Source organism: Diadema antillarum, unplaced genomic scaffold, assembly GCF_040938485.1.
Source record: "Diadema antillarum isolate AM-2024a unplaced genomic scaffold, OU_Dant_1.0 seq00001105_RagTag, whole genome shotgun sequence".
Lineage (NCBI taxonomy): Eukaryota > Metazoa > Echinodermata > Echinoidea > Diadematoida > Diadematidae > Diadema > Diadema antillarum.
In genome coordinates this window covers 1,532,214-1,557,387 of record NW_027271921.1, presented here as the reverse complement: position 1 = coordinate 1,557,387, position 25,174 = coordinate 1,532,214, and the positions used below count along the sequence as shown (strand labels likewise).

Sequence of the window (25,174 nt, the reverse complement as noted above, 5' to 3'; positions counted from 1 at the left end):
CAATCTGGCCACTGTGGATTTGTTTCCTCTGAAAACAGAGCCATTGCTTATCCCTTATCTCTTCATCATTTTATTCTTTCTCCCTTCTATGTGTCTTACGTAACGTATGACCACTCTGCCCTGTTCATTGCTTCTTGTCATTTTGATACTAATTTCCATGTTAACTTACAAAAAACTAGGCAAATTTACATCTCACATTGCCAACCATATTATTATTTTTGTTTTTGTTGAGACATCCATTTTGTCATTGTATTGCTTTCAGTAGAATGTTTAGAATTGTTTGAAACACCTTTTAAACAAACCAGTGACCTCCTTGTCATCCTGGAAATAGACTGACACACACAAAAAAATTACAGACTCACTAGATGATATTGGGCCTTACAAGAATAAGAGAAAGACAGGTAAAAGAAGTAGATTGATAGATAGATAAATGGATAGATAGATAGGTGTATAAGTAGATAGATAGATAGATACATAGATACATAGATACATAGATAGATAGATAGATAGATAGATAGATAGATAGATAGATAGATAGATAGATAGATAGATAGGTAGATAGATAGATAGATAGTTAGATACATGTAGATAGATAGATAGAAAGATAGACTGGTAGATAGGTATAGGTACACTTTGTAGGTGGATAGATAGGGAGAAATATAAATGGATAGATAGATAGTAGATAGATGGATAGACAGATAGATGGATAAATAGGTAGATAGATAAATAGGTATATAGGTAGACAGATAAATGGGTGGATAGATAGATAGATAGATAGATATGAAGGTAGATAGGAAGGTTTATAGATAGATAGATAGATAGATAGATAGATAGACAGATGGGAGAGAGAAGGGTGATGGGAGGCATTGATGGTAACAAGTGGGAAGAGATAGAGAGGTACATAAACATGAGAAGACAAAAGTATGGGAATATACAAAGAGAGAGAGAGAGAGATATTGATAGTGATGGGGGGAGGAGTAAGAGAGATACATAAAAGAGAGAGACAAAAATAGAGGGATAGACAGAAAGTGAAAGTCTGGGAGAAAGAAGAGAGAGATGGGGAGAGAGGGTGAGTGTAGGTATATAGGAAGAAGGATAGAGGGAGAGAGAGTGGCATCGATTAACAGGGGGTGATCATGTTCACGCACGAGTATGAATGATGTTGATCTGACCCGAGGGATTTCAATCAGTGCCATGTTCATTGATATAGAGACCAATGTTTGCTGGCCGTGAAACGATATCCTTTCGGTGGCATTCAAAGGGAATGGAAGAGTTCCTCCATTAGAAACCACTGTTAGTCATCCTCTCTTTTTTTTTTTTTTTTTTTTATTAAAACAAAATAGAATAGGGTATCATGGGAAAAGATCTGTGGATAGTGTGCCCGGGAATCTGAAATATAAATATTGTTGGAAGGCTTTGTGTGCCAACAAATGATATGTGGCCCGCCACCAGCTGGGGCTGCTGAAGTTGCAAACGAAAATAAATGAAACATGAAATATCCATTCTCTACATTTGACATCCTTAAAATTCTGTAGACTATATCCCTCCAATGAGATATGTATGGTCCCACTTTATTTTTCTGAAACTTACCTCAGAAAAGACAAGAAAGCTAGCCACAGGACAAACTTGGGTTTTAACAAAAATTGGCTAATTGAAAATTGAAAAAATTGGCTAATGTAGATTTTATATGATCAAGCGAGTGAGAGATTTGGCATTAAGCACAGTACAAGTCAATTCAAAACACTATCGAGTCGTACACTTTGTTGAAAATTAAAATGTTTAAAATTTTGAGACAGTCATGGGCTGTCAGATTCTGACAGAAAGGCGTTCAGATATCAAGCTTGCATTTACTAAACCAACATGTCAGCTAAGTCAACTAGTGTGCAGTTTTTCAGGATTTACTGTATGGAACACAATGGGGGTATGTTGCAGTGAGAGGTTTTTTTTGGGGGGGGGGGTTGTTTTTGTTTTTATTATTCCATATTCCACGTTTCAACAAATAAACCGTAAACATAACCAAAAAAAAAAATGCATCCGTGGATGGATGAATTGTGAAATACAGCATTTAATATGTGAAGTATGAGGTCAGGTGTATTGAGTGATATATCTTTTTACATATTTAAGACAGCTCCTCAGTCTGATACCAGTCAAAGGAGATGGGAAAAGTTGGATGCCCTCCCTGGTAACCATGGAGATGCCATTGAGGATGATGTAACCAGGAAGTGTTTGTTTGCGGGAATTTCCATCATGATCCTTCTGTATTGACACTGCCTGATAAATGCTGGCAAGTTTGCACGCTTCCAATTTGGATGGTGAAATAGAATGGCAGCGGTCAAGGATGCAATATTGTCTTGACCGTCAAGATATTGCCGTTTGTTTCCACCGTTACATATCATTCCCATTCTTTATCTCTGAATGATATTATCAGTATTTCTCCAACCACTTGTACTGCACAACTCCTCTCCAGCTTAATATGTCACACATAACACTTCTGATCCTTGACTTAATCACCTTGTGGGAGGGCAGTGCTTTCTCACTCTTCAGGTGTAAGAGTGTTGATCAAAAGCTCACAGTATTATATAGTCGATTCCCTTGCCAAGTATGAGGCTCCTAAGGTTGAAAGAATAGTTGTTGTAGCGTAGACTGGATGAAAAGGTATTACTTGCTATGTCTTCTTTTGGGGTTAGTTGTATGTTTTGAATATGACTCCATTTCCTCTTAAAAATACAAAGTCTGCCTGCTCTAAACAAGATAATTTGGCTTAGAATGAGAACAGCGAATTTGTACCTGGTGCCAGTGTAATGAGATATTTCATGTGCTGTAAACCGAGGAATGTTCGCGTGCATTTTAATTTCGCGAATTTTGCGAGAGCCACGATCCGCGAAATTAAAATGCATGCATAGTCCTTGTCATCACTTTTGTATATATGCATTGAATAACAGTGGCATTCGGCCAAAATTTTGTGCCGCAGAAAAGGCCATTGGCTCCCATTCGCGGAAATTTCATGCCGCGGTTATATCATATTTTTACATTATTAATAAATGCTGCAGAATGGGAAAGAATCGTCACTTGTTCAGCATTCGCGGCATCATTCGGGCGGACCGGGCGGTGCTGTGTGCCAATCAACCCTCGCGCTTCTCAAATCAGTGGACTCACTTCCAACGAACTCAATCAGTCGGACACAAAGTCGGGAGTTAATCATCTCGCCAAATTTACTCCCTCTCGCAGTGCTATCCTACCGTAGTAGGGTGGAATAAAAGCTGCAGTTACAGACCGGTACCACCATTCCCCACCCCCTCCCCCCACCACCCAACCAAATGACCTGAGCGTCCCCCTTTATGCTGCCCTTTCTCTTTAGATCTCTCTTTTGTTGTTGTTGTTGATGTTGTCAAAAAGTGCGGCGACACCATTCCGGTGACTTTGGACACGACAATTTATCATCACGGTGGAGGAGATTCATTCATCATCGCACGACCTTTGTTCCAAAGCCATGCTGCCGACATTGTCTTTATGCAATTTTTTTTTTTTTGAGGGGGGAGGGGAGTTGGGGGTGGGGGCCTTTTTTGTATAAAGTCAAAAGTAGTTTTATGTCATGCCCTCTCGGTCACAATATTCTTTTGAGATGATTACTGATCAGGAGAAGAAAGATACTAGGGTGATGATGGTGTTGTTTCATTTGTGTGTGTGTGTGTGTGTGTGTGTGTGTGTCATTTTTTTTTCCTTTTTGTATAGGTGGTCAAGATTATACCCATGATGCTCATATCATAATTGTTACTTTGAATAATGCTATAAAAAACTGTTGAATCAGCGTATGCTCTTATTTCTGATCTCGAGAATATCCTTGGAGGAGGTGGACCTTATATGCGAGTAGAGTGGTCTAAAGCAGCACACTCCATTTGACAATCCTACAGACACCAAAACCTTAGTTCACCAGTTGTATCTCTAATCCCTGGTTGTTTGTAGATTGTAGATATTATAGCCATTGGTCACACATCTTTCTTTTTTTCCACGTAGAAGACACTACTGCCATCATCACTTTGATGAAAGCACAGTACAGGAAATGTGACACACATGTCAGCGTCCATTTTACTTGAGAGTATGCTTTGTGAAGGACGCTCTCTTCAAAAGAAGTGCCTAGACGTTGTGTCACACCACAATCTGATATGGCTTCAATTGCTTGTTTTTGAATGAGATGTGCTGGTCGGCTAGTCAGAGTCTGCCTTTATACTATGAAAGTGGAAATGTTCATGTGAGTAATTTTTTCCACTTGACTGGGTGAGATTAATTTTGTGTGTTTTTAATTCCACAGAATCAAAATACAAAATAGTATTACATACAATAACAGGCCAAAAAAAAATGTGCGCTTTTATTTTTGCACTATTTACACATGTACATGTCATGCAAATGTGTTAAAATTTCCACACTGCAAAAATGTCCACTTTTACAGTCTTGAGTATATGTGTATTTATACATGTATGTGCGTGGGTGTATGTGTGCATGTGTTTGTGTGTGTGTGTGTGTGTGTGTGTGTGTGTGTGTGTATGTATCTTATTCGTCTGTATGTGTGCCAAGTATCCCTAAAGTGGCCGACAAAGCCATAACGATAATTTGCCCCGATCGAGGTGTCTTGCAAAGGTCAGAGGTCAAGAAGACTGGAGTGTCTTTTCCTTGGCGACGCCCACTACCCGACTCCTTTAAAAAAAAATATGACTCCGCCTACTCGCTGGGAAATGCCAACATGAGGAGTGGGAGTCAGTAGCAGAAATTGCTCGAGATAATTCACAATTTGTACATGGTTGAGAATCGAAGCAATCAGAGACATTAACCTGATTTTCGTCTTTTTCCCCCCTTCCCACTCGATATTCTCCTCATCCCTCAAAGAATCTGAATAAGTGCATCAATTCCGCCTCCACTAATTTTTTGCCCTCCTCAACGTTGATCAAATAAAAACTTGTTTGCAACGTTCATATTTTGAGTTTAATAGGGGAGTCAGTCCACTCCAGATTAGCCCCAAATTGATTAGATTAGACCAATTTTGCTGGGAAGGCATCACGGAGAGGCAGGTTTAATGTGCAGTGATAAAGGTGTAATGCTTTAGTGAGGACCGCATCACAAATTTCAACTCATTTACAGGGGTCAAAATTTTCCATTGATGTCATGGACCAAGTTCTTATTGGCTAGATTTCATTTGTTTATTTCAATGTCTCATAGAGGTATGTGAGACAAATGCTAATTTCTCGTTTTCATCTTCTGATGTGTGCATTTGCAAATTGCACAAAGAATCTCATCGCTGACCAAAAAGGAAATTGCGTCTTGATTAATTCTTCTCTTTCTTTGTGGATGAGACCGCCTCCTTCGATTTCAACGATAATTGCAGATATCGGCCGGTTTTTGTGTGTTTTGACCGCTTCACAGGGATTTCACCCTGCTCTTTATGAGAGAAGTGAAGTGGGTTCCTTTACGTGCATGGGGTAAAGCATTCTCCTACACATGGGGCCAATGACTTTGAGTCTCCTCGGAAAGACTTGGCAACGAAGATGAAGTTTTGATGCTTTCTTGATTCCATTAAAATGCTGCTGGTAAAACATGGAGGTGATATTGATGACAAGCATTGCCTGTTGATTACATTGATATGAAGATATCAAGTAGTGGAATTGCTACAAATTCTGAAATTAATTTCATTGTTCTTCATTTTATCTTTTAGTTCAACTAGGCAATATTCTCATTTTACAATCTTTAGAAAGCCTCACACATGGTCGGTCCTTGTCTCTGTGTAATTCCACCCCCCTTGACTCTCCCACAGTGACTTAAATTCATCTGAAGATGCCATCTTTTTGATACATTTCAGGTACAGGCCCTGTCTACCTAGTGGAGTTTTCTTCTGAAAAAACGGCAAGCTTTATCAAAGTTTTTTTTTTGAATCCTCTGATATTATGATGCACTGTGTGTCTCCCATAGCAGACAGAGGTCTGATGTCTCACACAAGTTTTCAAAGAATGTCAGTGTCACATTTACATGTACAAGAGGGCTGATTCAAAGTGAGTCTATTTCTGTTTGAAAATTCCACTGTGATCGCTTACAAATGGACTTCTGCTTTTGATTTTTTCTCAATGGCAATTTATACAGTTTGTTTGTTTTTCAAGAAAGCGGTACACAGTGTAGATATGAAGATATTAATGGTCGATCAGTATACAATTCGCAAATTGGCAATCTCCTTTTAACAAGACCACACCCTATAAGAGACAGATGACCTTTAACCCATGGCTGCCCATCTCTGCCTTCAGGAAGTAGGGGGAGCACCATGTTTGTATGGTCCTCCATTGGGATGCTGTCCCTATCTTTGCACTCCCACCTCCAAGGCAGCATCACTTCAAAAATTACCCTTATACCTTCCGACCATTCTTCCGCCCCCCTCTTTCACCAGCGGGGGTGCCTCCCATCCGCATCTCATCTGTGTTATCTCAGGTGCGGAGGGACGGAGGGTCGACCCGGGGCCAGCGCTCTTGGGGAGATTTGTTGATGATAAGACCCTCGCTGCTGTACCCAGTGCACTCCGTTCACACGAAGGCCCCTCCATTGCCCCCAACGCATCTTCAAGACATCCAAGAATTGCTCACTTGGACGCATTCGTCCTCTCCTCTCTTCCCTGTTTTTAGCAGCATGTGTCTATTTTTTTTATAGTCTCAGTCTCAATATTTTCTGCCTAAATTGCCCTTTTGCTAGGAGTTTTCCTAATTAGTATGCAGTATTTGTATCTGTTCCTGCAATTTTCTTTAATATGCCTCCCAGCGGTATGCATGCCAAGTTTAATGAGAGGGGTGTCTATTCTCACTCTTACTGTGGAGAAAAGAAGAAGAAAGTAATGAAAATACAACAAAGGATGGTGCTGACCAATATCTTACTGTGTTATGCTGTTTACTTCTTCCTATCAATACACCCTTCTATATATTTGCACATCCATTTATCCATCTACTTATCATTCCATACAGCAGTCCAATTTGTTGCACATGCATAGATCTACATTCATCTGCGTAGCTGTCATATCAGTCTATTTACCTTGTTAAGACCTTCTTTCTCTCTCTCTCTCTCTCTCTCTCTCTCTCTCTCTCTCTCCTCTTGTGTCTCTTGTTCTTAGCCTAACATTCCATTTTGTAAAATGCTTTTTTGCTTCTTAACTCATTAAAGACTAGTCCCGAGTATCAGCTACTCAGGCAAGTGCCTACAGGGAAATGCTTGTTATAACAAAATCAGCTTGTCTTAAACTGGAATAGGGATTTTATTTCTAATCTTTTTTTTCTGCTTCCTTTGCCTTTACCACTGTAATAACATATTTCATTTAGTTTTCTATCTGTATATTCAGTCATTTACTCCTTCAGATAGGCGTTTCACTCATTGGATTACAATACATATCTACGTGTGTATGTATCAATGCATCATTATTTTGTTTCTGTTGTAGATTATGCGATTGGACTCTTTGTTTTCCTTGTTATGATTTCCTTCTCTTTATAAGCTGCACTGCTGTAGCCTGGGTCAACACTACACGATATGCGCATTCCAAATGTGCCCTTGTATCTTCTCCGAGTTATGTATGCAAACATATTGATTATGTCCCCCATGCCCCTGTCACTATCAATGTGAGATTTTTTTTTTCTCTCTCTCTCTACCTTCTCTCTCTCTCTCTTTCTCTTTCATACTCTTTCCTCACACACAAAAAAATTGTATCACCAGATATATCTTGTGTTTTTTTCTATTATTGCAAATGATAGCCATGTTGCAAAAGAGATGGGAGTAGCAAGGATGGTGCCGTTCATTACTACTTGTAAACCCTGCAAAAATATTACTCTTACTACGAAATTAGTCTTGGCACTTTGTTTTTGTTTTGTTTTTTTTCTCCTTCTGCCAAATCCAGGGTAAACTATCTTCGGGTAATGCGTTTGTAATTTACAGAATGCTGTCTCCCCATCTGGCGCTTGTAGCATTTATTGGCGTCCCTGTTGAACCAGTCATTTATGATATCCTTCCCCCGCGATGGCATTAATTATGGGGAAGGTGATCTCGTCTGGCAGACGCAAAAAGACGCGACTCGTGTTTTTGTTTCTGCAGAGGAGATCGCCGCCCCCTTCCCCCCTCGTCAAGAGAACCAATAAACATCGCGTGATGATTTATAAATATCCCGATGGCTCGTGAATTCAGACCGACTGCCGATTATTCGAGCTCTTCGCAACAATGTGTTTCCTCCGTGGAGTTTACCCTGTCACCGTGTGCTCACATCAAATTGCAAAATCCATCTCATCCAAACTGAATAATGCTGTTTTATTTTTTTCCCTGCTAACACTTGAAGGCATTTCCCCTTAAATCTCATCCATTAGTTAATCCATGAAAGCCTACACACCTATTGTATACAGGGCATCTTGTGAGCCTTTATTAATCACCACATTGCTGTATTACACAGTTGTCTTTACAAGGTTACAACAATCTTGGTAATCATGGTAGACGTCTTACTGAATTTTGACAGTCTAGACTTTGTTCCGTTTCCCATTTTGATCAATCTGTGGCTGATCTGTTTCCAGGATTTCGTTACTGTCACTAAAAACAATGGTTTCTTGAGGCTACGTCCCCTCTAAAGTAAAAATGCTTTCTCTGAAGGGTGCATGTGCCTTCCAGATCCGATGAGCAAACTCGTCAATCTTCATGGAAGTGAGTAGGTCAGCCCACGTTGGATGCCAAACGAATCAGACACCGTGCCTCTGAATCGACCCATTCGTTTTCATCCAGATCGATAATTGATAGATCCAGAATGCATCGACATCTGTGTGTATTATGTTTATGTGTGTGCCAGCCAAGTGTACCCGAGGTTGCATATCCTCAAAGGAAGAGCTCTGTACTGCATGCTGCAATGGGAAAATGCACAGGTGGAATAGCATATTATGAGTGTGCTACTCAGAAGTTGCAAAATGTGTCTTGATATTCTTACTGAAAGTACAATTTTTGTCCTTAATCGTCAATGATTGTTAAACAACCACATCATGTAGAATTGTGTCAGTGACAGCATTATGGCGTCATTAAGAATGCTCGTTACGATTGTTAAAATGTTGCGTTTCTGAGCTTCAGTCCAACCCAGTGCATATATTCTTAGACAAGATGTTTATCCCTAATGCGTCCATCTTGTCCAGATATAGAATGGGTTCCTGGCAGTGCCGGGAGATGAAGAAGGGTGTGCCCTTATGGAAGAGCAGCAAAAGCACTGATGGGGTTACCCTGGGTGGATAAGACTCGATGATGATGATGGTGATGATGGTGATGATGATGATGATGATGATGATGATGATGATGATGATGATGGTGATGATGGTGATGATGGTGATGGTGGTGATGGTGGTGATGGTGGTGATGGTGGTGATGGTGGTGATGGTGATGATGGTGATGATGGTGATGATTATGGTGATGATGGTGATGATGGTGATGATGGTGATGATGATGATGATAATGATGATGATGATGATGATTATGGTGATGATGATTATGGTGATGATGGTGATGATGGTGATCATGATGATGATAATGATGATGATGGTAATGATGATGATGGTGATGATGATGATGATGATAGAGTGATGGTGATGACGATGATAAGGAGAAAGAGAATGAGAGTGACAGTAATGATTCTGATAGTGATGATGATGATTAGGAGGAGGATATTAGGAGAGTGTGTGATCATATCATCATCTTCATTATCTTGAAATATGAGCAAAAGTTGCTAACATTATTTCCTCCCTATCCTTTGTCAAACTCTTCATGGTTCTCAATGCTTTCTACACTTTCATTGCCCCTTCTTTGCTCTGCAGGTACCCACGTACTGGAGGGAAGTGGGAAGATGGTTGTGACGGCCGTGGGCCTCAACTCCCAGACGGGACAGATCTTCTCCATCTTGCTCGACGTCAAGGGGGAGCGGGGCCAGAAGATCGAGATGGAGGAGGTTGCCATTGGCAACAATGACAGTAAGAGTCCTTTTCGCTGATCTTCTCAGTTTTTAGAAAGTGGCAGATGTTCTATTTCCCTCAGACTATGTTTAAGTTGCGGGATGCGATGCCATCCAAAGGTGACTGTTACGTGGTGGTCTAGGAAGTGTCTTCAGATAGCGTTTGCAAAGATGCAGCACCAGTGAGTACCCGTTTCCAGCCAAATTAGGCCCAAAACCCAGTTGTGGCTGTTTGGGGACAGTGTTGGCTCGGTTCTGGAATCCAACCAGCCAATTGGTCACCCCTGATCCTTTGATCCAGCCTCCCCATCGTTTCCCCTGTCTGGAATTTCCTCCCTGTAGTGTAATTCCACATCTGAACTTGTGCAATTGGGATCCATATGTGCACTCCTTTCGTGGAGGGACCAGTGTGTTATAACCCCAAGTGTGCCCATGAAGATTTTAACCGCTGCCTACATAAGTGCCAATCCATAACTGCCAGATTTAGTTTAAGAGACTTTAAGATGTACAGTAGTTGTTGCCCTTCGCAAAAGACTTTTTTTTTCATGGGAAACAAATTTGCTAGAAAACTTGGAAATTACCTTACTAAATAAGAGAAATCATGTGTACCATAACAATCAGCCAGAGTTAGTGAGCTAAGACAGTGACTGTATGCTTGTTGTGAGAAACTGTGAATTTGACACTCCATATGATGTGAGCAACCAAATCAAAACAGGTCAAGGATCAAGCTGCTAGATTTTTTACTAGACAAAGACAAGTCAAGGAACATTGTTATAAGGTTCTAAAAAATGTTTTATTCCCTGCACAACACACTAGGCAAGTGGATTTTTAAAAAAAAGATTAAGAAAAAAATAGAGTGCCACCAGTATTGTTAAAAAAAACCAACCAATCCTCCCCCCCCCCTCCCACCCCGACTAAAATGAAGGTGTGATGATTATTAACAGACAACAATTGTAAAACTCTGGGCAGGATGTTTTAGAGATTAAGAGCTTACATGTATTTGCTCTGATAACTTCCTTTTTGGCTTATAAACGAGAGGGTTTGGCTGTTGAATTTACAAGAAACCAATGGCTGGTTGGAACCCATGCGTACTCAACCTCTCATTCTGTTAATCTCATATCAGTGACAACATTATAGTATGCAAAGGTAGATTACAGATCCAAGATATCTACCCTGGCGGGTGGGGGGAGGGGGAGCATTTTTCCTCTTGTTGTTAATCTTGTACTTCCGAATTGGATAGGTGATCGTACGGTCTACTCTGCACTTATTAATAGTGTGCGTAACTCAATACCTGTACTGTCATGCTCGGAACCGTAGCGTGTGCGGGGAATGTATTGAAATTTGATCGTGTACTGCGGCGTACTACGGGATATATCAGGCATGTTGCCAGCAGACACGCAAAGAGATCATTCCACCCCTTTTCTTTATGTCCACATGATTTATCCTGGGGCATTTTCTTACATTTTTCTTAATGCTTGAGATTAGAAATTTTGTCCGTGGCCGGTGGTCATTTGTGTGTAATTTGTAATGGCAAAGAGCGCGTGTTTTCTAAACATGTATTCTGTGCGCTGTACGTGTAGCGTGGAGATAGAGGAAGAATGTACATATGAGAGAGGTAAGATCACTTGGATTTTTCTTTCTTTTTTTCATTTGGATATTTTCTGTCTTTCTTCTTTTTTTATTTGCCCCCTCCCCCACTCACCCATGAGATACTAATACAATGTGTCAGATCCTTGCCTGCATAGAATTCAAACTTTATGAAAATTATGCATTAGTGAATAAATCTAAATGATATTTGCGTTTTGTCATTTTAAAGTCTGAAAAATGATACGATCATTCTCTTTTTTGCTGTTGTTCCCATTCATCTTACTGCATAACTTAAGTGATGACCAAGTCAGTTGAAACCCCCTCCCCTCAAAAAAAAATAAAAAATAGGCCAGACTGAGTCTCTCTCTATATGGGATATCCAGCATGTTCTGCAAAATGGTGCACATTATTGGAGTCAGCAGGAGGTGTGTTCCAGTTTGAGATCAGCGTGTGGAAAAGTGTGGATAATTGAAAGGTTAGGGTTCTTTATGGCAAGTGTCAAGGGCAATAATGCTCCCCCACACAGAGTTCATCTTCATGGTTGGTGTGAGGGAGTCAGTGGGCAAAAAAAAAAAGATTAATTAAATTAAATTTAAAAGATATATATATATAAGCTGTTTTAAAATGAGATCAAGCTTGTTGGCATTAAAGGTCCTGTTTACCTTTGGGAGCAGTAATTTAACATTTTTTCAAGATATCACATTTGATGCATATGTGTAGGTCTGTTGTATCACAAAACATCCTTCCATATAAAATTTTTGCAATAAAGCCTAAAATATAAGGAGATATCAGTATTTTTCTCATCAAACCATAACTGTACATGGTTTAGTCTGGAAACATTTTTATAATGACTATTGTTCACATTTTGTGTATTTAACAATACTTAACATCGATTATACGGATTAAAATTTTTACAGTGGTTTCTATCCCTAACTCACTTTTTAGAACTATTTTAAACCACTAATGTTGGGTTTTTGTTTCATCTGCAAATGGTAAATAATGCCTTCAAGGTGAGTGTAGTGATACAATGAGCATTTCTGTTCCCTCCAGTTATGTGCATTTTTCCTCTCTCATTTTTCCTCAAATTTATGTCTGAGTCTATCATCCCTCCATATTCCTATCTTTCTATTCTTTGTCATATCTGATTTTTTCATCTCTTGTTCCATCACTAATCAGGTTTAGGGCCATTCTCTTTATGGTATACTTCTCCAGTTTGCATACACATTATGAGTATTCATGGTACAAGAAAACAGCATTATACCAAATTTGACTGAGCTGTTCAGCAGGAAATGAGTGGATACAAAACCTGCACCATATGGGAGCAGAAAACAAAGCAACAAATGGTATCAGCAGTGAAACGTCATTCAAACCACGAGCACACACACAGAATTACAGAATTCTATTCCGCTTATCAATTTAGTGAGTCATGGTGTCCAGTGAAATGTGATTAAAAGTAAATAGACCGTTCAATGAACGTGTGAAATCTTCACAGCTCACACATTTGATAATACAACAGGAAAGCCCATGAGAGCAATGTTATTGTCAAAGACGTGCATTTCGAATGTGGAAGACATTCCCTGCGAGGTGCTTAGCAGCTCCTACGAATCTTCACAGATGAATGATGGTGACCTTCAAGGCGGTGCAATAAGCAGGACACATATGTAATCATGTGGGCCACTGTATCACCCCGCTTGGTACATTCACAAAGATTTCCCCATTTCCCCAGAAATGTTCCCCCAACTAAAGGTTACAAAAAAAGTGCCTACCAGTGGATGCTATCTCGCTCATTCTCTCCATCTCTTTCTCAATCTCTCAAACTCTCTCCCCTCCCCTCCCCCTCCCCTCTCTTCCTGAGATATTTGTGCCCTAAATCAAGTGCAATTGCTCTGAATCTGTCTTGTAAGCTTTCAGAGTTCATCTGTCAACTCTTATTTATTTGTTTCATGTGGTGGACTGGGCATACAGAGGCCAAAAGAAAACGAAATTATTGAACTGCCAGCCTGATTTTGTTTTTCAGACTGTTATGGAAAGTGACAAGTTCTCTTTTCTTTATCATACAAATCAAACAAAATAGATATACATCTGTACACCACACACATAGGTGTGCTATAAAAAGGGAAAAAAGGTGCAAAATTGCCAAATTTCATTGTAGGCATCAAAATGTGGATTACTTTGTTATATTTCTTGACACTAATATAGGAATTACTTTTCCAATTATCAGAAACTGTTAATCTCATCACTAAGAAGCAGAAAGCTATTACATTTCATCCATTTTGTCCTGAAAACCCTTTTAGGTTAAGTTATGGAGCTTGACGTTATAATACAGTATCCATTCTGAATATGTCATGCGCCAGGCAGTCAAAATGACTTTTGTCATAATAGAGGTATTAATATAATGTTTTTGTTTAGGCTTGGCTAAGCTTGGATTGTTAATGCTGGATAGTGCGCTGTACAGTCCCAACAAGGCACTCAGTGCACTCTCATTATAACACACATGTATAACGAAACTCTCGTTATAGCAAAGTAAAGATTAGACTACCAAAATCATTGCCCATATCTTTGTACACATTATTCCTTGGCTGTAATAAAGTTTCTGTAAAACAAAAGAAAACTGCCGGTCCTGAGGACTTCGTCATAACAGGAGTCGGTATCACGAAATGCAGGGCTGTGAGACCCAGCCAGGCAATGTGGTAAACATGTCTCTATCAAACATTGCCACTTTCTTTATGACACAATTCTTTTCACTCACCATCTCCCCCCCCCCCCTTTTTGCTATGGGAACGCTTTGCCTAGAAGGCCTGTCTTCTGATTGGTCGGCAGTGTCTCGTTCGGGCAGGAAGAAGTCGGTCAAATCGAAAGTAAATCATATGTCGTATGTCGTACCTTTTTAACAAGCAGCGACATCACACGTCCTTTCCGCGACACATGCCCATAAGTGCCCCATTAATTTGGAGATGAAATCAATAGAAATATAGTTGCGGTTATACCTGGTGTCGATACTCCCAAGACCTGTAGGACCTGTGACTCACATGAAGAAAGGTATGAGGGGAATATGCCCTCCCCCCCCCCCCCCTCCATTGATTGGATACTTGCACACCTTGCTATGAAGTCTTGTCATGGTATGAAAGGATCTGTCTCTCAGATTTGTCTCAAAAATGTGAAGGGAGTTAAGAGTTTGATATGGTATTCATCCCCTTTAAGTCTCTGATGATTAATTGCCATCAATTTCTTGATATCAGCACAAAAGAAAAAAGTGCAACTCCAGTTGTGATAAGCATGTCTTATCAGTACTAACATTTTGTCACACCTGTTCCTGTGTACAAAAAGATTTTGATATAACATGATGAGTTGGTCTTGGTCAATTCATAAAGACATGGACTTGTCTTTTTTCTTTTTTTTTCTTTTTTGTCGTGTAAATTTGGAAGAAAAAAATGAGTCACATCTTGATGCAGAAAATCAATGACCAGTGCATTTTTTTAAAAATAATCAAATTTAGGGGTTGACTTGACAAGAACGTACAGACAGATTTGATATCAAAAATCTAAATGACAGATTTAACTTCTTCTGCATTTTTTTAATGTGTGGGTGTTTTATTCAGATGCTGGTGACCTTTGCACAGTCAGTGGAGTTATTTTGCATTAGATGTTACAAAATCATGCCAGACAATGAAAAAGAATAGAATTTTATCCTAATCAGTTGTAAAGAGAGAAATAATCCCACAGTAGAATGAATCAATTTTTAGCATTGTCTCTACAAATGTAGTGATGTTTTTTATGTTAAGAGTTTATTTGCAGTGGCGCAAGTGTCTCATTTGTAGGGAAATTTGTGACCTTCCCTGTTCAAAACAGAGACACCAGACTACTTTTCCTTGCTCGGCCATTTTTTTAATGTTCTGTTTTATGATGTCAAGTTTTTAAAAAAAAAAGTTTGTTCATTTCTTTTAAAATGCAGGGAATATGCATCACAATCCTCTGCATGTAGGGACAAAAATTATTCAATGATTAGCTCTTTGTGCCAGGTGAGTAAAAGATTTATGTAAATTTGAGAGGCTTTTTTCTTCCATTGTATTGTATTTAACAATCTATTGTCATTTTTTTCCTTTAGATTTTAATCACCTTTACCAATACAGCTTATTGATTGACAATAAACCCTGTACTAAATGTATGAATGATATGTATTTATGCAAACAATGAACAAAAATAGTTTGGATAGTTTGAAGGAAGTGAGCGGGGTAAGGTGTCAGAGTAGTATTCAGCTGTCTGTCAGAATGATCAGGTTTGAGCTTACATATTATCATTCACCTTAAGTGTGGAAAGGATCCTAGGCAGTACACCCCCCCCCCCCCCCCCCCCCCCCCCCGGAAAAAAAAAAACTGTCTTCAACGATTCTGTGTATTTGGTTGTGCAAAATACTGACACTCCGATCAAAAAATAAGAAGAAATGACGAAAATGATGAACTGAATGAGGTTAAGAAAATGAGATTGTTGGCACAGAACTCACCGCTAGGGATTACTGTGTGTGGTGTTCATTGACTGCTAGAGTATCTCATTGGATAAGATACCCACCCAAGATCCACACTCAATTTGAAATTTAAGTCTTAGTGCCTAGAGCTGTGCTGAGGAATGAGTGTAAACACCTAGTCTGATGTTACTCAAGGGTTATTAAAGGCTCGGATTCTAAAACTCATTTCCACTCTTGAACTAAGGTAGGTAAAACATAAAGATTTAAAACCTTCAAAATGGGATGCATGAAATGTAATAATGCATGTTGAGATGACTGCTCTAGCCATCAATTTGTACAAAACGGTATTATCGGTGACATATTGGTAACTATTCCTGAACTACGATGTATTTGCAAAGAATAATCCTTTGTGCTCTACTAGGTTGAACACTTGCACTTCAGTAGGGAAAAAAAAATCACCTTTTGTCAAAACATATACAGTAACACTAAGTCCCCATTCTCTCCCCCCCCCCCCCAAAAAAAAAAAATGAAGTTGTACTTTGAGATGAAGCTCATCTTACACAATCCTTGCCATGACTGTCGCTGTAAGGCTCGCGTTGGTCGTATGCCGACGACGGCCGTGTACTTTTGGAAACCATAGCTTGCACGGAGGGATTAGGTGCTCGTAATCTCGGCGTGAGCACTTGTCAATGGGGCAAATCTGCCCTCAAATTTTGGGCTTGACTTTTTTTTTCTTTTAAGTAGATCCCCTTTATGAAAGCGGATACGCCGATATTATGATCAAGATTCAGGATTACAGAGGGTGCTGGCAGATACATGTAACGCCTGTATGTAGAATCTTCATGAAATCTGATAGTAGTGGGAAGGGCCCCCCCCCCCTCTTGTATTTGTTTTTTTTTCTAGGCCATCCTCTTTCTCTCTCTCTCTCTCTCTCTCTCTCTCCCTCCTTTTTTGATGTTCTGTTTTCCTTCATTTATTTTAAAGAGCATAGTAGACTTCTTACCAAAAAATTCTCTCTCTGCCTGTAACTGCTACAACATCCTTGTACAGTGTATATGCCAGTGCAGTACTCTTGTTATTTCCTCATCTCATTCTGCTTAAGCACGCCATGTACCTCTCTCCCCTTCCAATTTTCATATATATATATCTCCTGCGCTCCTGTCTGCTGCAGTCGCCTGAACTGTCGGGCAACCCCCTGGCATTTTAGCAAGTGTAAACACTTCACATTTAATAAAGGGTGCTATACTCTCCTGGGAGCAGAGTGGAGCATGGCAAATGGGTGGAATTTTCTCTCCTCAACCCACCCCTCCCTGCCCCCCCCCCCCCCCCCCCCCCCACCACCACAACCCTGCAACCTCGCTATTCCACTGACTGCTGCGCCAGTATGGGTAAAGCTCTTAATGCCTCTTTATGGCAGATCTTGCTTCGGCATCAGAAGCGCAGCGGTGTGTCACGTCAGACTGCCAGGTGCTTTTTCAACACCCATTTCTGGGGCCCGGAATGCCCCGCACAAAATTTCTTGACCGACCTGGATTCGATTTCCAGCATTTTTGTCCGCTGTCAATCACACGCCCGTGGTTGACATGACCAACTTATTGTACTGCAGAGAGATGCAGCCTACTATTTGGAGAGAGTAAGAAGAGGATGTTTTGGTTTTTTTCGTAACCAACAAAAGACAAAAACCAGAGCCAAAGGATAGATTGGCAGGTTGGCACAATTGCATTTTCAAGTTGATAACCCGATTCAGTCGTACGCCTGCTCATTGTTGATACACCTTTTTTTTTTCTCCTTTTTTTTTTTTTTTTTTTGCTTCTCGGAAACTAGTGGAGTGTTTCACAACAAGGGATAAGACTTGGAAATGTACAATAATGGTTGTTGTTACCATGGCATCAGGCTGTCAACAACCAATCAATTTTGAGCATTATGGTTGTTTTTTTTTCTCTTTCAGCTACAGGTACTCTGAATTGTAAAGAAAAAAAAGAGGAAAAGAGAAGCTGCATTTACCATTACACAATAGGGCTAAGGCATCTTAAGTCATGAATTATCAAGGGATCCCTCTTTTGGCAGCATATTATCCAATCTTACAAATGAGCAGTTTAATAATTAATTAGAATTATTTATCGACCAAGAGCACATGAGTTCTCAATTACAGACAGAGTTTCTCAAAATAGCAAGGGAGCCCTCTGTGGGCAGCACATCATCTAATCTTATTATCCCCATGTTCAAGGCTGCTGCAAAGTACTTCATGTTTCCAACGATTGTCATGGAATCGTTCTGATCTCAATTTGTCTTGTAGCATCGTCCGATGCCGATGACGATGCCTTCTTTCCGCCAACTCCCGAGCGTAAGATGTCATGGTGTGGATTTCTAAAAAAAATTAAATAAAATAAAAACAAAAGCATGTTTGCTCCCAACAACATTGCTGTGTTAGAGACAATATTTGAGATGCAGTTGGCAGTGTGCATACAGAAGACTTGCGATAGGATGTTAGCAAGTTAAGAGAAACTTTGCCGATTTTCATAGAATGCGTATTCCAGTCATAAGATTTGCTGTGAACTTTTTTTCTCCTAACCTGCATCATGAAAGTGAGCTGAGACTTTTGGTGTATTACAGGGTTTTCCACTGATCATTAAAGGACAAGTTCACCTTCATAGACATGTGGGTTGAGTGAATGCAGCAATATTAGTAGAACACATCAGTGAGAGTTTGAGGAAAATCAGACAATCCGTTCAAAAGTTACGAATTTTTGAAGTTTTTGTGCAGTCACTGCTGGATGAGAAGACTCCTACATCGATGTCACATGCGTACAACGATATAAGGAAAATAAAAAGAGAATTTCACAAAACTTTACTTTTTTATTAAAGTGCACACTTCTTCGACTTGTTACTGACGTATATTAAGGGTAATATTATTCCCCCTGCCTTCTGAAAGAGAGAAGTCGAGTGTTCTTTTGTTATGCAAGAAAAATGGAAAAATGTTGATTTTTCTTTATTCTTTCTTTATATTGTTGTACTCACGTGACATCACAAGCTAAAGTAGTCTTTTCATCCAGCTGTGACTGAGCAGAAACTTCGAAAATTCATAACTTTTGAACGGATTGTCCGATTTTCCTCAAACTTTCACTGATGTGTTCTACTAATATTGCTGCATTCACTCAACCCACATGTCTATGAAGGTGGACTTGTCCTTTAATTTCCAGTTTATGCCTCCTCTGTGGAGGTTACTGGAAACAAAATTCTATTCCTCCTGGTCCCCAGACTCCCCCCCCCCCCCCCCCCCCACACACACACCCTTTGCAGTGAGTGGAACAAGACAAGGATGATTTTGTCTTTGTCTTCCACAGAGTTCAAAAGAAACTGCATGTGCATGACGAGAAAACCAGAGATATTAATACATATTCCAATATTCTAACCCCCCCAAAAAAGAGGAAGGAATGAATGAAATTGCAAAAATAACACATATCAACTGAAGCCTGGCATCTGATTCAATATGTGGCTGTGAGAGAAACGATACAGCAGTTTTAGCTTGGTGTTGTTTTGCCACAAAGCTTGTGTCCCATTTGTGGCGCAGTTTTGTGGAATTTTAAGGCTGAATTGTGGGCTGACGGCTTGTGCATGAGTCAGACTCTAACACTGCCCTCTGGAGACTATTGTGCACTATTGATGTCATTGAGGCTGTAGTTTCAGTTCCAAATTTTGTATGGGTTCACTAATACAATTTTTACCAGGTACTGCATAATGTTACCTCAGATTTGATGAAAATTCTTAGATATGTTACTCATGATCACAGCAAAATGCTTGCGTGAAGTATATATTATGGGAACTTGGTTGTATCTTCATGGCATTTCAAAGATTCTTAAAGCACTCACAGATAATGACAAAGGACTCAAATCTTTGTTGTTTTCGATGCCAGATTTGAAAGCTGACTGATGAAATGATATTCAACATTTTGATGTGTGCAACCATCACCAGGCTATATGTTTTGATGACATTTGAAGCACTTACCTCCTCGAATGGATTAGACCCACTCGGATTAAGATTAATTGAACAGTGTTCCCAGAAGGGTAAACATCTTCATGGTGTGGTATGTCACTTAAACCAAAAGACTTCTTGCGTCAAAGTGTCCACTGATGTATAGCGAGTCTTGCTCGCAGTGATTGTCACTTGAGATGAATGTGGAAACCGTGGAGAAAATGGAGGGAAGATACACCGGTATACACGTACACCTGGATGAATTGAAAAGCAGTCGTAAGTCGAGAAATATTGCCGCAGAGAGAACCTGCCATGGAGACTTCATTCAGTGCATGTATTTTCATCAGATTATCATTCTAGTGTAAAAAGATTTGATTGAATAAAGGGCTGATTTTATGACTTCAGACCCATGCTGGTACAATGTAGATAAATGGATGCAATCTTTACACCCAGTTGTTCCCTCCACAACCCCAGGTGCATGATTCTATGGTGCTTCTGTTCACAGATACAGTAAAACCTGTCTCTAGTGGCCACCTGTCATATGCGACCACCAAACACAATTTCCCCCCCCCCCCCCCCCCCCCCCCGAGAAAAGCCATGTTACTCATAGCGGCCACCTGTCTACAACAGCCAATTTTTTTGTCTCCCTTGGGTGGCTGCAGTAGACAGGTTTGATTGTACATTGAACATGAAGACTTTGTATATATGAGGGCATTCCTCCCAATGAGGTTCCAATGACAAGGAACATTGTGAGTGTGTGTGTGCATAGTACAGGTGGTTCAAATATCATCGTGGTTGAAAGCCATGTTAAGATATATTTGATATCATTGTACAGTTGTATTCCATTTATAAATGAATGGATGAAACTGTCAGAGTTCCCATGTGTATCAAAGCAGTGAGCACCTCACCACGCTGATTAGGACAAAAAAGAAAAAAAATCACATAACATTGTTGGTCCAGTATAGGAGTGTCAGATTGCAGACCCTGTACTGTATCATAATCACACTCAGAATCAGCCATCTACAATGTACTTTTATCCCTACTGTAATATTACTTGACATTCGGATCACTTGAATACAAATATACCATGCATTGTTTTGATTAAAGAGTTGGTCTTATTTTATAGCCAAGTTGCTGTGAAGATGAACTTCAACTTTGGGTTTTGTATCTGGAAAAAAAAAAAGTGTGTTTGATGAAATTACAGCATGAAATCATAGCATGCTCCAGTTGATTTCAGGAATTTGGCTCTTGACTGTTGACGGTAAGACCAGAAAACTTTGTTTGTAGATGCCAGAATTCACTGCTATAGCAACCACAATAGGAGATGCACAAAAGTTGGTTTGTTGGTAGGTGTAGTATTGAGGTAGCCTTCCTTAGCACTCCAGACAGCATGCAGTCCACTGAGCAAGCTCACGTGCATGTAATGCAGGGAGTCTCGTACATGTATGCTGCCTTGCCTGCCAACTGCCATTTTGATCATTCAGGAGTGATGATGGACTTTATTTATTTAATCTCACTAATTACTACATGGTAATGCAAAGAACTCCCCTGCTTGTACGCAAACAAAACAGAACAGAAAATTGGGGGTCATTACCCAGTAAATTTTAGTGTAAGGTGCAATCGAAGGCACTTTTGATGTGCAGGATTAGTGTCTTTATTTACCAAGATGAAATTAAATCATGCCCTTGCATTTAATGATGAACTATGTCACATTTTCATGATGTAATTTACCCTCAAGGACCTCCGAACAGGTCTCCCTACAAACTGTCATCCATCCATTCACTCAAACATACATGTATTTGATGACATGCTTCTGTGAAAAGGAGGCCATCTGTGAAAAAGAGGTCACAGTAATTGAAGCAGCCGCACACAGATGACTTAATTTTCCAAGATCGCATCATGATTGATTGTATGACTGGAGTTGTGCTGTGTTCCGCTTGTATGATTAATCAGTGCTCGTAATACACTCATGAATTTTTCTATCGATTATTTGGCATAGTTCCATGCATAATGAATTTTGATGTTCAAATGATAAACATTTGTGATGTGTAAATTTTGCCTGCTCGCCAGTTTTGAGGTGCAAGGTGCGTGTGCAGATTTTTAAAGCCATTGGTAGCAAACTTGGCTCCAGGTTGATGAATAGACACTAAGTATATTAATTATGTGTTACAACTAACAACTGATACCACATTGATGATTAATGACAAGTCAGTGTAGGGAACTATCTGAGATTGACCGCAGTCTTTATGAACACACAGTACACATCCAAATATTGTGACCGGTCACTGCCCTTGTCCTCCCTGCAGCCAACAATGTTCCAGTGGACGGCAAGGCCGACGGCAACCTGGACACCGAGACGCCGGACACGATGCCCGGCGAGGCACCCCACCAGGGCAACAAGAAGAAGATGGTCATCCCGGAGAGGGACGAGGGCATCTCGGAGGGCAAGTCGGTCCTCCAGGGCAAGCTGACCAAGCTGGCCATCCAGATTGGCTATGCAGGTGGGTCTTAGGGTGACCAATGTCCACTGAAAGTAATACCACTTTGAACTGACCATAGGCCAGATGTTCATGTCAGACTGCTGGGCTATCAATGCTGTAAGTGTAGAGTGCTTTTCTAAACTAAGAACATATTTGAGGTGGATTCTTCATAGTGGAACAGTGTATTACAAAATTAGCCCTGTTTCTTCAGGGCAACTATGGGGATGATGAGAAAATTCTGACAAAGTTTATCTTGTCGCCCGCAGGTTGCACCGTCGCTGTGGTGACGACCCTGGTGCTCATCATCCGCTTCTGCATCATGACGTACGGCATCCACAAGGAGCACTGGACCAACAGCCACCTGCAGGAGTTTGTGGACTTCTTCATCATCGGCGTCACCGTGCTGGTGGTGGCCGTACCGGAGGGTCTGCCTCTTGCCGTCACCATCTCGCTGGCCTACTCCGTCAAGGTAGGCGTGGCATGTGGGATGCAGCAACCGTGATTGGGAGCTGTTCGTTAAAATGGGTTTGTTGATACAGAAGATTAAAGGACAAGTCCACCTTCATAGACATGTGGATTGAGTGAATGCAGCAATATTAATAGAACACATCAGCAAGAGTTTGAGGAAAATCGGACAATCCGTTTAAAAGTTATAAATTTTTGAAGTTTCTGCTCAGTCACTACTGGATGAGAAGACTACTACAGCTTGTGATGTCACATGTGTACAACGATATAAAGAAAATATAAAGAAAATTCAAAATATTTTCAATTTTCTCGCATAATAAAAGAACACTTGACTTCCCTCTTTCAGAAGGCAAGGGGAAATAATATTACCTTTAACATACATCAGTGACGAGTCGAGGAAATGAGCACTTTTTTTCAAAAAGTAAAATTTTGTGAAGTTCTCTTTATATTTTCCTTGTATCGTTGTACGCATGTGACATCATACATTGTAATAGTCTTCTCATCCAGCAGTGACTGTGCAATTACTTTTAAAATTCATAACTTTTAAACGGATTGTCCGATTTTCCCCAAACTTTCACTGATGTGTTCTACTAATATTGCTGCATTCACTCAATCCACATGTATATGAAGGTGGGCTTGTCCTTTAATGAATACCCCAGTGCCAACATTTTCTGTAATCATCCTATCCCATATGTATATATGCAGCTGTTTGATGGGGTGAAGAGGAGTTCTTTTAAACAATTGACTAACATTTGATGTTATTTGGATGCTTGCACATCCTTGAAAAAGTTCCTTCGATGTCACTCTGCTGATAATGACCCAGGTCCCAGTGTAAGAAGAAGCCACAATTATTGTAAGTTTTGACACATTTATTTACCATAGTAGCAACCATATTGCCCTCTGATTAGGTGTTGTCCAGCTGCTGCCTCAGTGATTTCAGTTTCTTATGTGTCACAGTGGACATGTTATCCTTTCTAGAACAAGACTGCTCGTCTTAATTTCAGGCAGTCATTTGCATTGTATGTGACTAGAGCACGGTGATGGTGCTTACCTTCTAAATTTCTTCCATCCCAACAGAAAATGTTGAAGGACAACAACTTGGTCAGGCATCTCGACGCCTGCGAGACCATGGGCAACGCCACGGCCATCTGCTCAGACAAGACGGGCACACTGACCACCAACCGCATGACCGTCGTCCGCAGCTTCATCGGCCGCAAGATGTTCCTGGAGACGCCCGGCAACAACGACATCGACAGCGAGACCCGCCATCTCCTGGTAGAGGGCATCTCGGTCAACAGCAGCTACTCTTCCCGCATCCTGGTGAGTGCTAGACAAGGTCAAAGGTCATGTGGTAGAATTCAAGAAAGCGGTGAAGCAGAATCCATCCTACAACTAGCCACAAGTAATACCTCTTTGAGGAAATGGGTACAATGCTGCCCTTCCTGAACACATGAAACCCTTTGCAGTTCCTTTCTTACGGGTCCAATGTATCAGTCAATGTCTCCATCACACATGTTATATGAAGAGTAGAGGTTCTCCTCCAGTATTCAGATTTCACTAGTTCAGGTTTTTAAAGATCTAAACATGTCTCCTTGCACTCTGCAGCTTTCAAACTGTAGGAACTGCAGTTAATGGCTGATGTTGAATGACCCATCACCGACATATGCTAATATTCTGTGTTTGGAACGAAGAGACATCAAAATTAATTTGAAGAGATGTGAAAAGCAGAGTTATATATATATATATATATATATATTGTCTCTTAATGTTAAAAAAAAAATTTAAAATACACAAAGGTGCTTTTATGAGTGGTTAGTGAACATATCTCAGAGAAGAACATTGCCCACCCGTTCATGTAGTTATAGACTACACATACTTGAAGGGTATCACAAATTGCACGTGTTTGATGCTGGAACTCGAGTGGTAGGCTTTCATGCAGGGCCGAACTCTTTGTTTTGATATATCCAAGCTCAAAACTGTGAACATTTCACCTGCCTGCATCTGACGCTATTGCCCCATTTTTATGTTTTTTTTTGTTGGTCGTCCTCCTCCATCTTCAAGCACTAAATTGCACTTTTGCAAGATGTTGAAAAACCACAAATCACTTTGTTTTGATGGATGACTGTCTCTAACTAAGCTATGGAGAATTCCCGTGCATGACTACATCAGTCTAAAAGCACAGGCAGGCTCCAGCGTTCTGCTGCTGCTAATCTGGTCGTGTGGAGGGAAGA

The 25,174-nt window shown here is 40.3% G+C and overlaps 1 protein-coding gene across 3 annotated transcripts in view; it reads left to right on the top strand.

Moving 5' to 3' along the window:
* LOC139743780 (plasma membrane calcium-transporting ATPase 4-like) overlaps window positions 1-25,174 on the top strand; it is a 166,074-nt gene that overhangs the window by 115,951 nt on the left and 24,949 nt on the right. For all 3 annotated transcript variants that reach the window (XM_071654236.1, XM_071654234.1, XM_071654235.1), the window contains 4 exons: window positions 9,846-9,998; window positions 22,305-22,499; window positions 22,745-22,947; window positions 24,021-24,263. In XM_071654236.1, the coding sequence (XP_071510337.1) occupies window positions 9,846-9,998; window positions 22,305-22,499; window positions 22,745-22,947; window positions 24,021-24,263 (794 nt within the window). The remainder of the gene's footprint in view (window positions 1-9,845; window positions 9,999-22,304; window positions 22,500-22,744; window positions 22,948-24,020; window positions 24,264-25,174) is intronic.